We start from the raw sequence: 17543 nt of genomic DNA on the forward strand, positions 1-17543 counted from the left end.
TTAAGACATGGGCAGCCTAATAGAAGCCTTGTAAATAATACAGATCCACCACAAGGAAGTAGTCCTACTCATAAAACCAAGCCTCTCTGCTCCATGTCTACTTCTTCAAAGCACTCCTCATCAGCTTTGCTAACAGCTATCGTAAAGAGATTTGTTTATGTCACAGGATTCCTTACCATATATATACAGGGATCCCTGCTATGCGAGTATCGAAACCTCTGTGACAAGGTATGTGTCACCCAAATCCATATATATCAGAGGAGTATGTAAGCAAACTTTGCTCCCAAGCTAAGAGGCAGAAAACAAGGGGAGGAAGAAAGAAACATACATGGCAACATAATAGGAGTTAAGTGAGTCCTCAGACCCTAGAGTCAGGCTATCTGGGTTCAAATCTTTGCTGTGTCTTTTACTGTGAGACCTTGACAAGCTACTTAATTTCTGTCTTATTTTCCATGTATATAAAATGGAGATATTACTAGTATTTATCTCATAGGATTGTTATGAGGATGAAATGAGTAAATATTTGTTAAGTACTTAAATAGTGTCAGGCATACAGTAACCCCAATATAAACGTTGGATAAGTAAAAGAAGGTAGGAAGAGTAAACCAAAAAACCCAAAAAACTGATCGTCACTGAGTCGATTCCGACTCATAATGACCCTATAGGACAGAGTAGAAGTGCTCCATAGAGTTTCCAAGGAGCGCCTGGTGGTGTTCAACTGCTGACCTTTTGGTTAGCAGCCATAGCACTTAACCACCACACCACCAGGGTTTCTGGTAGGAAAAGTAAGAGATAGAACGTGGCACCATGTGCCTTTAACACATTGCTTTGCTTCCTTCTACATAGCCTTTTACATTCCACAGCTGGCCACTTGATTCTTTTTTTTTTTTTTTTTTAATTTTCCAGACCCATCCCAGGCTCTGAGTCCTCTTTGCTTTATTTTAGAAAATTTGCAATTTTTTTTATTGTGCTTTAGGTGAAAGTTCACAGCTCAAGTTAATTTCTCATTCAAAAATATATACACATATTGTTTTGTGACACTGGTTGCAATCCCCACAATGTGACAGTACACTCCCCCTTTCTACCCCAGGTTCCCTGTGTCCATTTCTCCAGTTCCTGTCCCTTCCTGCCTTCCTGCCCTGCTTTTGGACAGGAGCTGCCCATTTGGTCTCATATATTTGATTAAACTAAGCAGCACGTTCCTCACGTGGATTAATTTTTTGTTTTATATGCTTGTCTAATCTTTGTCTGAAAAGTGGGCTTCAGGAATGATTTCAGTTCTGGGTGAGCAGAACTTCTGGGGGCCATAGTTTCGGAGGTTCCTCCAGACTCTGTCAGGCCATTAAGCCTGGTCTTTTTATGTGAATTTGAATTCTGTTTCACATTTTTCTCCTGCTCTGTCTGGGACTCTCTGTTGTGTTCCCCGTCAGGGCAGTCATCAGTGGTAGCTGGGCACCATCTAGTTTTTCTGGTCTCGGGCTGCTGGAGTCTCTGGTTCATGTGATCCCTTAGTCCTCAGAGCTAGTATTTTCCTTGTGTCTTTGGTTTTCTTCATTCTCCTTTGATCCGGGAGGGATGGGACCAATAGGTGTATCTTGGATGGCTGCTTGAAAGCTTTCAAGACCCCAGATGCTACTCACCAAAGTGGGATGTAGAACATTTTCTTTATAAACCATGTTATGCCAATTGACATAGACGTCCCTCAAGACTATGGTCCCATGGGCCACTTGATTCTTACCAGTAAATTTAGCTCCATTTCTGGTCTGGCCCCATACTGCTCTTATTCAGAAAGATTTAAGAAGTCCTAGTTCAGGTGATTCAGCATTCAGTTAAGCTTGCTGTTATTCTTGTCCTGATCTTATGTCCCAGTTTAAGTCACTTGTTCCTGTAATCAAGTCCCAAGAACTTGTACTCCAGTTCTAGCATTCTTTCCCCCTGTGGCTGAGTCCCTGCTTGCAAACCTGCTTAGGACCTCCAGTTCCTTGGAAGCGGACATCTCCTGATGGGCAGCCTAAGGACTACACACATTTTGTTTGACACAGTGTTTGAACTCTTGTAAGTCAGTTGCTTGTATTTAAAAACTTCCAACTCTTAGCGACCCTATAGGACAGAGTAGAACTGCCTCATAGTGTTTCCAAAGAGCTGCCAGTGGATTAAAACTGCCAACCTTTTTATTTGCAGCCGAGCTCTTAATCACTGCGCCACCACGGCTCTGAATTTAAAAATCACAAAATGTTAGATAAAAACACAAATTTCCAACTACTTTTGAAACACTGGACGATCTGACAACACTGGGTCCCATTCTTCATGGTAACAACCTGCTGGAAATGAGTGGCAGCTGTCCTTTAGAGGCCCATGTGCTCTCTACTCCCCATAGCCCTCACTCCACCTGCTTCACTTATTTCTGTGATTTACTTGGTCATTACAGGCATTGGAGGTTGGGGTCTAAGAGTGGGCTGACGCTGAGCATTTTGTGCCAGGCATTGTTCTAAGCGCTTCACATATGTTTGCTCATTTAATCAAAGACCAGGAATCTGCTTGTTCTTGTTCTGTAGTACTTCTTGTTTCAAAGCCCCTGTCTGCATGGACCTATTACTGTCACATCATCCCAGATCATCGTTCTCCCCCCATCACCCAAGGTCCACTCATAAAGCCCTGTGAAACTCCCGATAATGAAAACCACTCCCTCACACTGTGGTCTGTTGCCTATATGCGATCTGCCCTGCCTAGCCAGACTCTGCCTTCAAGAACTTGGACCATCATAGTAGTTGTAACACAGGTCCAGGATCCTAGGCTTTACTGATCTGGTTTATAGTACTATCTCATGAGCTCTATGTTTTTGTAGAATCATACATATCATTATATAGTCAGACTTAACCCCCACAAAACTTTTGTTCCAATTCTTATTAGAAGCCTAATAAAATCCAATATTTATCGATCACTTATGTTCTCGGCACTGTCATAGAAATTTGATCAGAATAACCCTTTAACAAGAAACCCAGAGAAGTCTGTCCATCGCTGCCATGAGCAATGTCTTCCTAATGAACCACCTAGAAACTAACATTTGAACAGAATCATCTTTGTATTGTTTATTGATTTTTCATGATAGGTCTTTGTGTTTTACAAAACAATGGATGAAAAAGAGAAATATTTATATGATTAAGCAGAGGTTTAGCAAATATCAGAAGAAAACTCACAACACTAATTCTACGTATCACTTCAGAAGATTATCTGGATTGGGTGAAACTGAATATACATTGAATTTTAAATTCAACTGACTAAAATATACCATAGTTCTTAAAGAAAATCTTAATCAAACTGTTACTTACATAAGGAATCGTGTCCAAAGTATCTGTGTTGACAATTATAGGAGCAGGACTGGCCTAAAAAAGAGAAGTAGAAAAAAATGTTAAAAACAATCTGTTCCAAGATGGAATCTGTTAACTTATTTAACAAAGAGCTCAACTAGCATTTCTTGAGGACATGTACAGGTACCATGTCAGGCTCTAAGGGGAACAAATGAAATGGCTCAGAGCTTCCCATTCTCCTCACTCTGAGTACTTGTTTGCTACATTTATCACATAATGAAATGAAATAAGCAACAAGACTTGCAATGATTTTCTCTTAACTTTTACCCAACAGCACAGGAGGTGAAGATTTGTGCTATGTATGAAGCAAGGATTTCTAATAAATTCTATGAAAGTTAAATTTTGCAACATTTCATTTTAAAACAGTAACAGCTTTGCTAAAGAAATTTGATTTCTCTCTCAAGGAAGCAAAAGTAAACCTAAACTGTTATTTACAGCTCTTCTCTTTAAACTGCCTTTTGAGAGTAGGTCGGATTCAATGCAAAAGAGAAGGGTTCACTTATTGGCATCTTAAATATACATTTACACATGTTGTATCATATCTTTTCTTCATCATTTATGCACCTGCTGATTACATACATCAGGAATCTTCTGGTGGAAAATTTAAAAAATTAATCAAAGATGGCAGAAAACAGTACTGGATATATTAAACTTTCTTTTCTTTTTATTTTTTTATTGTATTTTATTTATTTTTCCCCATACAAAAATTTATACATACATTGTTACGTGACTCTAATTGCTCTCCCCGTACTGTTACAGCACACTCCCCCTTTCCACCCCTGATTCCCATTCAACCAGCTCCTAACCCTCTCTGCCTTCCCATCTCACCTCTGGACAGAAGCTGCCCATTTAGTCTCTTCTATTTACTTAAGCCAAGAGGCATACTCCTCATGAGTATCACTTTATGTCCCACAGTCCAGTCCAATCCCTGTCTGAAGAGTTGGCCTCAGAAATTGTTTTAGTTCTGGGCTGATAGAGAATCCAGGGGCCATGTCTTCTGGGGTCCCTCCAGTCTCAGACAGACCATTAAGTCTGGTTTTCTTACTAGAATTTGAGTTCTGCACCCCATCTTTCTACTGCTCCATCTGGGACTCTCTGTTGTGTTCCCTGCCAGGGCGGTCATTGGTGGTAGCCGAGCACCATCTAGTTCTTCTGGTCTCAGGCTGATGAAGTCTCTGGTTTATGTGGCCCTTTCTGTCCCCGGGCTACTACTTTCCTGTGTCTTTGGTGTTCTTCATTCTCCTTTACTCCAGGTGGTTGGGACCAATTGATGCATCTTAGATGGCTGCTTGAAAGCTTTTAAGACCCCAGATGCCACTCACCAAAGTAGGACGCAGAACATTTTCTTAATTAGCTTTGTTATGCCAGTTGACATAGATGTCCCCTGAAAGCATGGTCCCCAGACCCCTCCCCTGCTACTCTGTCCCTCAAAGTGTTTGAATGTATTCAGGAAACTTCTTAGCTTTGATTTAGTCCAGTTATGCTGACTGCCTCTGTAGTGTGTGCTGTCCTTCCCTTCATCTAAGATAGTTCTTATCTACTATCTAGTTAGTAAATAACCCTCACCTTCCTTCCCCCCCCGGTAACCATCAAAGAATGTTTTCTTCTGTGTTAAACTTTCTTCTAAAAAAAATATTTTGTGCAAACTGCAGTCATCCCCTTTAAAGTGGAGTAGGAATCTGAGTAACACCAAGTGCTACAAGCCAAGTCATTAGAAAATAAGAGGTTGCAATCTCTATTTGCATCAACCAATCTGACTTCATGAATATTGAGGAGACCTATCTTTATTTTTAGTTTCTAGAATTTTCACAGCAACTTTCCCTTTATCCCCACAAGGATCTTTAATCTCCTCCCCAAATTACAGATTTCATTTAGATAAAGGAAGTAATCTCATCATGATTAATCGAGAGCTGTCCTATACGACAGGGTGGTTTTGGCAAGTGCTCAACTTTTGGGACATTTCATTAGCTGTGCCCTCTGGAGTTAACAGAGTTAATAGCTTTTTAATGCCCATGTGTGCCTGTGGAATCCTAATCAAGTGATACAACAAATGGCAATCCAGTAGATTCTACAAAGCAAAATTCCATGTTTTAACCAAAAACACATGGTGATCATAATCCTGGTCTACATATCTACATAGTGGGTCAACTACGTGTTCATGGTATATTCATAACTCCTGATGGGAAGTACCTTGTGGGTAAATAGGGGCTTTGGATAAAGACAGTTCCCAATGGATTCCATCAAAACCAAAAAAACAAAAACAAAACAATGCTTTCTAAGAAGCATGTAATACAGGGAGAACAATATGAGGTTTGAATTTAGAAGATCTGCATTCAAGTTAGGCTCAGCAATCACCTGATTTATGATTTGGGGGTTCAGAAACTTCTTGGTGGTGTCATCTGGGGGCAAGTCCACTAACCATTTCTGATTCATTTTCCCTCCCTTTTTCCTGTAGAATGGGAATGAATAGTAATAATCATCTTTCCAAAAGGTTGTTTGAAGATCAAATGAGGTGCTATTATTTGATCGTACTTTGTAAACTGTAACTTTTTACATTAATTTATAGAATTAATGTTAGATACTATCAACAAATGTCCCTGAACATGGACTAGTGTAAGGATATTGCTGGATAGTTGTGAACTCTTTGTACCCACAAAATCCTGAATGCCTCCGCTAGTGGCTATGATTGCATTCAAGAGGCCTGATGAGATTGCATTAGATTAGACTGCTCTAAGACAACCTCTCATGTCAAAAGTAATAATAACAATAACTACCATTTATTACTTATTTCTCATGTATAATTATATGCATAAATATACTCAACTAATCTCTACAAAATTGTATTCAAGAGGCATTATTATCATTATCCTCATGTTATAGATGAGAAAACTGAGGCTCAGGGAAAATGAGAGCTGAGATCTGAACACTAGCTTTTCTGACTTCAAAATCAGTTTTCTCCCCACTAAGCTGCTATATGATCCCAAGACTTAGGGGGCTCCATCACAAGAGAGGAACTCCCAGTACTGCAGTATATGAGATTCCTACACTGAAGTATCATACAAGATCCAGACAAAACAAAGATCACCCCTGAAGGTGAGATAGAGATGTCTTCGGATTTTGCATGTTAGATGTTGAAAGCAATTTAGTGATGCCTTAAACTCTGGTGGTGGAGTGGTTAAGAGCTATGGCTGCTAACCAAAAGGTTGGCAGTTCAAATCTACCAGGCGCTCCTTGGAAACTCTATGGGGCAGTTCTGCCATGTCCTATAGGGTCGCTATGAGTCAGAATTGACTCGACGGTAACGGGTTTGGTTTCTTGGTTTTTGGTATTCTTTGCTTATTTTTGTTTTGATGATGTCTCTCCTATGCTTTCTATTTGGTTCCCATAACTCCAAAAATTTTCCCTTGCCTCCTTAACTGTACAGAAAACCCTCTGAGTGTTATACCCAATATTTGTATTTTCCCATATTGTCTAGTAAATTTTAATCAACAAATATTTATTGGTTTGATTATTGGGATTTCATTCATCTTATTTTTGTTTTTCCTCTTATGAATTATAATGATTTGTTTTGGGAATAAATTTTATATATAAACCCATGTCCTATATAATGCCATTTATCACTTGTCTATGTAATGTTGCTATTTTCACATACATACCGTACATCTGATGTTGGCAACTCCCTGGTGTGAGTGCTAAGGGGATGCCATGGTGGGCCATCCTGAATAACACGTATTCCCACTGTGCTGTTACTCTAGCTATTACCTCCTCTTGCTTTGTTCCAGGAACCCCACAGCCCTCTAACTCTTCTTTCAAAGAAGTACCTTGGAATCTTTTAGGTACTCAACGGTACATTTATCAGTACAGAATAAAGATCTATAGTGGTAGCAATAGGAATTCAGTAGAATTCCAAGTATGGTCCATGAGTGTGTTCTCCTCACCAGTCAATAGTTTCATCAGAGCTCAGCCCGGCTCCTGTTTCTATACTTACTTTTATAATCATGTGAATTCATGCCTAGTTTTATCGAGTTTGATTTCTGAGTCTTAAAACTGATTTCCCTGGTACTCTGACAGCTCTCTCCGTGCTTCTTCTGATTCCACAGTACCCTGCCATACATGCCCTCTCTCTCCATATTGGATACTCTCTTTTATTGGACCCCTACATCACACTGGAGCCCTGGTGGTGCAGTGATTAAGAGATACAGCTGTTAACTAAAAGGTCAGCAGTTCGAATCCACCAGCCACTCCTTGGAAACCTTATGGGGCAGTTCTACTCTGCCTTATAGGGTCACTGTGAGTTGGAATTGACTCGACGGTGATGGGTTTGGTTTGGTTTTTGGTACATCCCACCAGTGCCTCAGCAGATTCCAGTCTTCTGTCTTCCCTTCTTAGTCTGGGTGTATAGAGCCTATCATGTTCCATCCACATATAAGCTGCCCAAGTTCCAAGTCCCTTGCACCACTATCCACTGTACAGCTACAGGTACCTGGGTAGTGATCCATAAAGTGGGAGACACATTCAACATGCCTATCTTATTAATTTGAAGAAGATTCATTACAAATCTGAAAAATCTCCCTTTAATCAGAAGTTTCAAGGCTTGTCTTCGTGTAAATCAAGGATTTTGGATACTATAATGGATTAGAGAAATCAACTTCTCATGGCTGGTCCAAACTACAAAATGTAAAAGGTTTGCCTTTTACATTATATACTCTTCCATGTGGAAAAAGCAAGTTTATAACGAGCTATTCACAGAGAAACAAGACACAGAGAGGATACTGATAGAATGTAAATTATTAGATCAAGTTATTCAGGAAGCCCAGCCACATTACTGTCCTTGAGTTCCTTTGGACATCTGAATATTCTTATATTAAATCAACAATTTTAATTATGCCAGTAAAAGATTAGTTTCTGTTGCTTGCCACCAACAGAATCTAATAAATAATATGACATAATGAATAAAATTTCCAAAGGAGTTCATTGATTGTAACTAATGTGGTTACAATTAATATTTCTGAAGTGCCAGATCTGCAAAACACCTCTGACATAAGTGGGCAGCTGGTAACCAGGCAAGCTGCAATGAGGAAGTCTCCTGCAGCAATGGCGTCACTAGGGGAGTGTGGGGGGTGCAGACCGCACCAGAAGACAACAAAATGACTGTTTATAAAAATTTGTCCTGTGTTTCAGCATAAATTTATTATTTTTTATAAAAATATCCCTGTAGTTAGTTATAACAACAAAAACAATTTTCATAAGCCCAGCTTACATGTATCAATATACCTACAAGGCTAAAATTCTATGCTAATTTACTTTTTGAACCTTCTAAAGCTCTCCGGTCAGAGCTGTTATTATTATCCAACTACAGTGACACCTAGAATCATATGGTTTCATCTGTACTCACTCACTACAAGCATGCACTGTTGTTTTCATCGCTTCAGATGTTCTTATAGTCACTGATTTTGTCAAAATTTCTTGTGTTTTAGCTGCAATATCGTGGTAATTAGTATTTATGAACCTATATCAATAACTTTTTTGAGAATGAAGTAGTAATTAAAGGAAAAGAAGGAGTGATATATGGAAACTGTGATTTACAAGTAACACTAGTACAAAAACATTACTAAGGATTCTGTATGGGTTGGTACTGGAGGAAGTTCATAGGAGGGTGACGCCATGAATAAATGCAGTGGGTGACACCAACCCTAGTGACGTCACTACCTCCAGAAAGGTGTTGGCAGGGGAGGTACTGAAGCCTGTCATCCAAAGAACACAGTGTGGGAAGCTTAGATCTAACAAACACAAGTTCATCAGTGGAAAGGTAAACAGAAGTGGACCCAGGCCTCTACCTAAACTTTTAAGAGGCAAGGTAGAAAGGAGAAAAATCTAGGTAGTTAAGTGACATAGGTACAGCAAGAACTAAACAGTAACACTGATGATGCTATGAATTGTGCAGGGTTTTCAAATGATCTGGGAGACATAAAGGTAAAAGGGAGGTGGTTGTCATTAGGCCAAGTTAAATAGGAGGTAAAATAAAAGTAAGAATAACATATCAGCTGGTTTAGGGGTCCAGTGCCTTTGGTTTATCTTCCTAGCCTGAAAGGGCAAGGTTTCAGAATGGACAAGAAGTGACATAGGATTTTTGAATGATTTTCTACACGGGGTGGCACGCCAACTTAAAACAAAATGGAAGCAACTGAAAGTTTTTAAATGAGTCAGTATTGTGCTATTTTACCGAGAGAGCTGGAGATCAAGAAACTCAAGCTAAATAATAGCTAGTATAGATTGGCTGCTGCTAGAGACCATGAGGAGTCCTGGTGGCACAGTGGTTAAGAACTCAGCTGCTAACCAAAAGGCTGGCAGTTCCAATCTACCAGCCACTCCTTGGAAACCCTATGGGGCAGTTCTACTCTGTCCTATAGGGTCACTATGAGTCAGAATTGACTCTACGGCAATGGGTTAATGGGTAGACACCATGTTAATAGTTTTTGACTTTACAGTTCACACAGAGGGCTATCATCAGGACAGAGAATGGAAGAGTTTTAAAGTGCCTAACAGTAAAAGCCTAGATTGCCTTGAAGAGACTGTTAGTGAAATTATGGACATCATAAGACAATTCTGGTAAGGACTCAGAAGGAAATGAGGAGAGGTGTTACACTGGAGATGGCACAGATGATGAGAGGCAGCAGCAGAACCAGGAGACCAGTGCGAGACATCACTGGAGCCAACCTACAGTGCAAGAGAGCTGAGTGCCTTTGCCCAGGAGGCTTCCTGACGGAATGTGGTCCCTCCAGGTACTTATCTGTAGAGCTGCAGAGCTTTGGAACACTTTGCCCCAGCAGGGCAGACATGGGCAGTGAGGCCTGAGGGGCTGAGAGGCCAAGGAACCAGGAAGTAGAAGCTGAAGAGACAAGGAACACAGGAAGCAGAGCTGCCTCAGTCTCAAAGGGTGGAGTAGTCACTCAGATGGACTAGGAGAATGGGGCCGCCCAAGTCAGAGGGAGCAGAGTTGCCATTCCAGTGGGCCTGGAAGGCAGAGCTGAACCCCAGGGCCGAGGGGCTGCTACTCAGAATCCAGGGAGTATGGCCTATACCTAGAGTCTAGAGGGCAGGGTCATTGCCTAAATGATCTCAGAGAACAGAAGATTATTTTCAAGGCTTGAGGGCTAATGTAATGTGTTCTGCTGGCTTGCTTGGTAACTGTTATCCTTTCTTTCCCTCCAATTTCTCTCATTTGTAACGGAAACGTCTAGCTTGTGCCTGTTCCACCATTGTACTTTGGAAGCAGATACCTTGTATTGTAGATTTCACAGAGAAGAGGAATTTTTGGATTTTGAACTTGGAGTTAATTTGACTTTTGCTATGATATGATAGAGTGAATGTGTTTTACATGTGGCAAGGACATGAATTTTCGGGGACCTAATACCACCAAGAAACAAGAGCCAGGAGAACAGCGTGTCCTTTGGACCTGGGGTCCCTGCACTGAGAAGCTCCTAGTTTAGGGGAAAATTGATGACAAGCACCTTCCTCCAGAGCTGACAGAGAGAGAAAGCCTTCCCCGAGAGCTGACATCATGAATTTGGACTTCTAGCCTACTAGACCGTGACAGAATAAACTTCTATTTGTTAAAGCCACCTACTTGTGGTATTTCTATTACAGCAGCACTAGAAAACTAAGACATAGACCATGTGTCAGTCATGACGAGAGAAGCAGCATACTGAGGTACCATCTCTAAATCCCATCAGGTCTAAAATGACCATTAAGTACTTCCAGCATTAAGTACTGAATTGGGTATGACAAAGATTGAATCCAAGCTAACTGCATTTTGTGTTAGATTTTTCCCCCTAACCCTCTATCATATTGGCCCATTCTGGAAATAAAAAGTGGAGAGGTTTGGAGGGCCAGCTTCTGCCTTGAATTCCTGAATTGCACTCTAATTGCCACCAAGAGAAAACCTCTTTTCCCTCCCCTCCTCTTCAAAACTTGTTTGTCTGGACCTCCACATTCCTAAGTGTTGGGTGGGTCATAATCCAACTTGCAGGACTTCTGTGGAATCTTCAATTGCCTTGCTGAGCATCACCACTACCTGGAGGCTCATTGCACCATGACACAGCTCCACCTAGATCCCCTTGTTTATTAATATTGGACTGGATAATAAGAGCAAGTACTTACATAACACTTCTTTATATAAATCAACTTGTTTAATCCTTATACAATCCAGGTACTGCCTCATTTTACAGGTGAAGAATCTGAAGCTCAGAGTTTAAGTAATTTTCCCAAAATCACACAGCTGGTAAAGAGGACCATCTGAAGACCATGCCTTCAAACTCAAGCAGTCTGGTTCCAGAAGATAAAAGATCTTGACAGTCACACTCTATTGACTCTCAGGTTGGAATCAGACATTACCCGATCTCTTTGTACTCTAAGCCTTACCGCTGAACAACAAGTCAGTTCTCTCTACCTTGATCTGGCTGGTCCCAGAATCCTCCTATCCTTGCTCTGGTCCAGTTACTGGGGCTCCAATATACCATGTGAACAGGCCTACAGAAGGCATAATCTAGGAGAAAGCTAATGACAAAGGCCCACCCAGGGCAACTCATTCAGGGGTTCTTTCAGAAAATGTTTGGTAAGTGACTGATTAAAGACACATTGATGGCTGTGTAAGAGAGAGGAAGAACAAAATAGGAAAAATGAATACACACTAGAAATATAAAACTAAAGCTGGGGCATTACAGATTATTTAATTCCACTCTTTCACTTTACAAATATGAAAATGGAGACAGAAAAAAGGAGTGGCACACCCCAGACCTCAATTGATTAGTATTAAAATTGAGGATAGGTAACAACAGTAAACAACAATAAAATACTAAGCATTTATTGAGTGATCATTATGTCCCAGTGATAGTGATGCATAATTAATAAACCAATCCATTTAACTCACACAATACTCTAAGGAAAACATTATTGTTCCAAATAGAAAGAAGGGAAGAAAGTAGGAAAAGAAGAAAAGAGAGAGAGAAAGTGGGAGGGAGGGAGGAAAGAAAAGAAAGAAGAAAGGAAGAAAGAGAAAGAGAGAGAGAAAGGCAGGCTGGCTGGCTCAAAATGACTAAGATACTTGCCTAAAGTTACAAGTCTAAAAGGTGCCACAACCAGGTTTCAAACCCTTGTCTTTCTAGTCTCAGAGCCCATACTGGGGCTCATGATTTCCTCTCTTGAGCTTTTCCAGGCTACTAGACTGAAAAATGCAGTTATTTTCTGCCATGAAAGTTGCTAGTTTCTCTTCCACCATCTGAAGAGAAGTTTGTCACTGTACTGACTCAGATTCAATTCGCCAATTCTCAGAGGGTTTCTAGGTGTCTTAATCTCTTGCAAATCCCACTTACAAAATAGGACAATGTTATTTTCCAGTTAACCTATTTCCTAAGAAGTTAGCTGGGGAAATAATGCATGTGAAACAAAAGGGAAGTACTCCATAGATGTAAAGTTATTTTACTTATTACTGTGGTTTTTTTTTGCTTTCCTGGATTTTCTTCTCATTTTCATGTTCCCTTTCCAAAAGACTAACTAGGTGGGTGCAGTGTTGAATCTACCCTGTCATCACCACGAGTAGCACAAAGCAGTTCTGGCCTGGAATCAAGTTTGCCATTATTTGTCAGTGACATAGTTGAGGGCACTGCACAGGCAGGGCACTGAGGCAATAATAGGGTAGGCAGGTTAACAGGTTAAATGCCTGAGACCTTGGCTAGTTGCTGGTTAATGGCTACGACAGGATGTCTCAAGGGAATAACTTTGTAGGAAGCCAAGACCTCGGTCCATCTCCTTAGCACTTAACAAAATGCACGGGTGATTACCTACCTAGTTCACCACCAACCTAGCTCAGAAAACAGAAAGAAAAAATGGCAGATTCATGTTTTGATTTGAACTCGATTTAACTACACTTTTCTCGACTCTCTTGATAAAAATAACATTGTCTTCACTTTACAAATAAGAAAGTAGACACAGAGCTGTTAAGCCACTTGCCCAATGTCATCCAGCTCATAATATAGCAGGGTCATGAGTCAAATCCAACCTGGCAATCTGGCTCAGAATGGTTAACTCTTAATCACTACAAAATATTTGCTTTTGTTCCCTGTCAAGATTTGCTAAGTACCAAGAAGTCTGTTCTAGCCCACATGGTTTCTTCCACTGATCCTTGAAAACCCACCATGAGTATTTCATTCCTTTGGATTGAAGAGCTACCCTCTTCCTTTGATCCTTCATTATAATACACAATACTATAATATTTTGCAGAAAATGCATAATATTCTAAAGAACTCAGTTAGGATGAGTTGGTCATATCTCTTTTTCCCCAGTACAGAAAAGATGGGGTAGCCTAGAGAATAAGGCACATAGGAGGGGCCAAGATGACAGAGTAGTCAGATGCTTCCTGTGGTCTCTCTTACAACAAAAACTAGAAAAAACAAGTGAATCGATCATATTTGACAATCTAGGAGCCCTGAACATCAAAGGCAAAGTTGAGGAATCAGACTGACTGGCAGGCGGAGGGAGAGACGGTTTGGAAGCAGCAAGGAGTTGACCTAACCCCACAGGAACTGGCATCCTGCAGGCTGGATTGGCTGGAGTGCTCAGTGAGGCAAGCAGTGGTGTTCAGGACACGTTTTCCACATTGGGAGAGAGTAAGTGATGGAGAGTCTACTCAAGCCTCTAGAGCTGGTGGAGAGTGGCGCTCAACTGGCAAAAGATGAGTACATGCGTCTAACCCATTGCGCAAGTCAAAAAACACCCTGTTTGGGAAGAATCTCTCTCCCATTTACCTGCCTCCTGCCCCCTCTGCACCAGGTCCTGGGTTGGCTTCAGCGATTGCCCCATCCTCTGGGCTAGAAGTAGGACCTGTCGTGTTCCCTGAGCCATTCTTCAGGCCTTGGAGAAGGAACAAATTAACAAACAGGAAAAAATAACCTAACAGCTCCCCTAAGCCAGGAATTCAGGGCAGGCACAGCTCCTTTGCCTAGGCACAGGCATAAGGGGTCCATGGAGTTCGAATGCCTTTCACTCCTGCATAGACATGTGTGGGCCCATTTCAACAGCATAGGCCCTCATTAGCACAATACAATGGGGCATATACCTGAAGCCTAACTTCAACTGTATCAGCTATAAAGTGGAGTGGCAGGTCCGTGATATTTGACACTGCTCTGCCCATTAAGCAGGGTCCTCACCTACCCACATCAAGGGCCTGAGGACTGGTGGCTCTACCCATATCACCTAACCACCTGCGACAGGGGTGCAAGAATAAGTGGTGCCTCCCAGTCCTTACAGCCAACAGCATTGGGTGTCCATAGTCCAGCTGCAAAACCCACCTACCTACATGCTCTAGGGAACAGGGACACATTTTCCTCCCAGACACTCAGGGGCAGCCATCAGCCCCCTGCCTTTCTCAGCGCATGACCCCCTACGGCAGCCAGATACCTGTGCCGACTCCAATCACCCCTACCTATCTAGGACTGTAGGTGAGAGACTACACCACACACTTGGTGACTGACTACCTGGACACCTGAGCTGCATCCATACAAGAAAAGTAAACAGACTCCTGGGCTCACATATCTAGTAACAGCTCTAACCACCTGGTGACAGGACGTTAGAGCTTCGGAGGCACCAGTAATCAAACTAGCTCACATAAGCAGCTTATTTGGACATATCAGAACAAAACTAAACAAGAAGCTAGGACACAGTAACCTAACTTAAAATAAATAAATATAATAAATTATTGATGGCTCAGGGAAAACAGTCAATATCAAACCACATGGAGGCAGACCTTGATGGCTTCAGCAAGCTCCCAAAACAAAGAATCAAGAAATCTGCTAGAGGAAGAGAACTTCTTGGAATTACCAGAGGTAGAATACAAAAGATTAATACACAGAACTCTTCAAGAGTTCAGGCAGGAGATCAGACAAAACACAGAAAAATCCAAGGAACACACAGACACAGCAATAGAGGAACTTAAGAAGATTATAGAAGAGCATAATGACAAATCTAACAGGCTGCAAGAATCCATAGAAAGACAGTAAACAGAAATCCAGAAGAGTAACAATAAAATTTCAGAATTAGATAACTTAATAGAAAGTCATACGAGCAGAGAATAAGGCACAGAAAGCAGAGACCAGGGAATGAAAGAAAGTTTTCTTTGTAAGTTTGACCTACCGTCAACCCAACTCGGAACAAGAGATTGAAATTGCTTGAATTGTTACTTATGGAAGACTCTTCAGACCTCCATTCTACAACCTCACCATGAACCTCTCTGCACTTAGCATAAAGCTACAATAAATTACTTACCCAAACTAGGTCTACAGGTTAAGATTGAAGCCCAAATTACTAATTATATTGACCAGCAACATTATGCTTTTTTATTTTCAAAGTGTGTTCATACACTTCATTGCCATTGAGTTGATTCCACCTCATAGCAACCCTATAGGACAGAGTAAAACTGCCGCATAGGGTTTCCAAGGCTGTAAATCTTTATGGAAGCAGACTGTCACTTCTCTCTTCTGTGGAGTGGCTGGTGGGTTGGAACCACTGACCTTTCAGTTAGCCGCCAAATGCTTAACCACTGTGCCACGAGTGCTCGTTTGTGTTCATATGAAGTTCATTTAATTTCCACAGCAAAAAGGAAGGGCGCTAACATCGGATTAAGCAAGCATCTACTGTGTGCCAGGCAAATATAGTAAACTTTTTACCTGTGCTTTCTTATTTAATCCTTACAGAACACCAGAGGGATCTGCGGAGTTACCCCTTGTCTATAGATAAGTAAATAGAAGCTCAGAGTGATTCAGTGAATGTCTCCAAGTCAGACAGCCAGAGAGAAGCAAAGCTGGGATTCAAACCCAGATCTTCTGACTTTAAATGTCTTGTTTTTGCCCATTAGTCCATGATACTTCAAGTCCCACTTATTCACACAAAACTTTTTTTATTTTTTTAACAAACCTAACTGTTTTATTTATGCAAATGTTCTCAGAAGATCCCACGAGAAATGGAGTCATTAGCTCAACTCTCAGATGTGGTTTACTCAATACACCCCATGCCACAATAACCATACCTACTTAATTCACTGATTCACTCCATGTGGTGCTATTCCTGGAAAGACCCATGTGGATACCATCTGCTCCATGTCGCTAAGCCCCCACAGAGCTATAAAGAGCTTATCAGTACAGTTGTATTTTCCAGCTTTAGGGGCCAGAATTCTAAGCAAACTGTCAATAACCTGGTTCACCAAGAGAAGTTGATACCAATTTCTTCTGTAGTGCGTGGGTCAGGGCCTTGTACAAAATGAGTGATCAATAAATAATGGTTTTTTAGTTTCCTTCCCTCTTTTCCTTTTCTTCCATCAGGTTAGTATCTTAGCTGGTCCAAGCACACATCTTCTTCATGCCTACCATAATGCTTTTGTTTACATTTCTCACTTCTCCAGCATCCTGAATCAATCCTAGTTCCCTCTCTTATCTACCTAACCAAATTTTAGCCATCCTGCAAAGACCATCTAAATTCCCAGGCTCTCCATGAAAGCTTCCTTTGTCATCCATCCAGATATTAGTCTATCCATCCCATCTCCAAAATTTTAAAGCACTCATTCTCTGTACTCCTTCAGTTCACACTGAATTATACTCATTAAAGAAAAGAAGTTACATGAAAGCAACAAAACTTGCTGATCTTAATGGGTTATTTCCTTCTGTATATGTGTTGATGGCTAATTGGTTCAAGTGTGTTATTTGTATCTCCTTGATAAAATTATAATTGTTTTGAGGGCAGGACCCATGCCTTACTTTATTTCTTTACCAGCCACCCCTACCTACACTTCTAGCAGTGTTTGGCATATAGCATATACTCAAAAGATGTTTTTTATTTGATTTTTAGGCCTATGTTCCTAGAGCCACAGTAAAAAGAGATTAAGATGCATGAGAAAATCCCTGAGGCAACAGAATTATGTGAAATGTGGAGAAAGGGGTAATTGCACACTGCCCTCCAGTGACTATTCTTTGGTGATGTCCATGTATTAACATATGAAGCCTACCATGCACTGCAGAGCATGCTATTCTGAACTGTAGAATAGAAATCTGGGAAAATAAATCTCTGCTTTCGTCATTCAGATAAAGAAAGTTAAAAGGTATGAAGCTAAGAAAGGCATGCAGAAATAAA

The 17543-nt window shown here is 40.9% G+C and overlaps 1 protein-coding gene across 8 annotated transcripts in view; it reads right to left on the reverse strand.

The window, feature by feature from the left end:
• DLG2 (discs large MAGUK scaffold protein 2) overlaps positions 1 to 17543 on the reverse strand; it is a 2186317-nt gene that overhangs the window by 783111 nt on the left and 1385663 nt on the right. For 7 of the 8 annotated variants that reach the window (XM_004385499.2, XM_004385503.1, XM_012558150.1 and 4 more), the window contains one exon: positions 3330 to 3383. The exons of the other annotated variant lie outside the window; for it this stretch is intronic. In XM_004385499.2, coding sequence (XP_004385556.1) covers positions 3330 to 3383 — 54 coding nt within the window. The remainder of the gene's footprint in view (positions 1 to 3329; positions 3384 to 17543) is intronic. 8 annotated transcript variants of the gene reach the window in all.

This window comes from Trichechus manatus, unplaced genomic scaffold, assembly GCF_000243295.1.
Source record: "Trichechus manatus latirostris isolate Lorelei unplaced genomic scaffold, TriManLat1.0 scaffold00140, whole genome shotgun sequence".
NCBI lineage: Eukaryota > Metazoa > Chordata > Mammalia > Sirenia > Trichechidae > Trichechus > Trichechus manatus.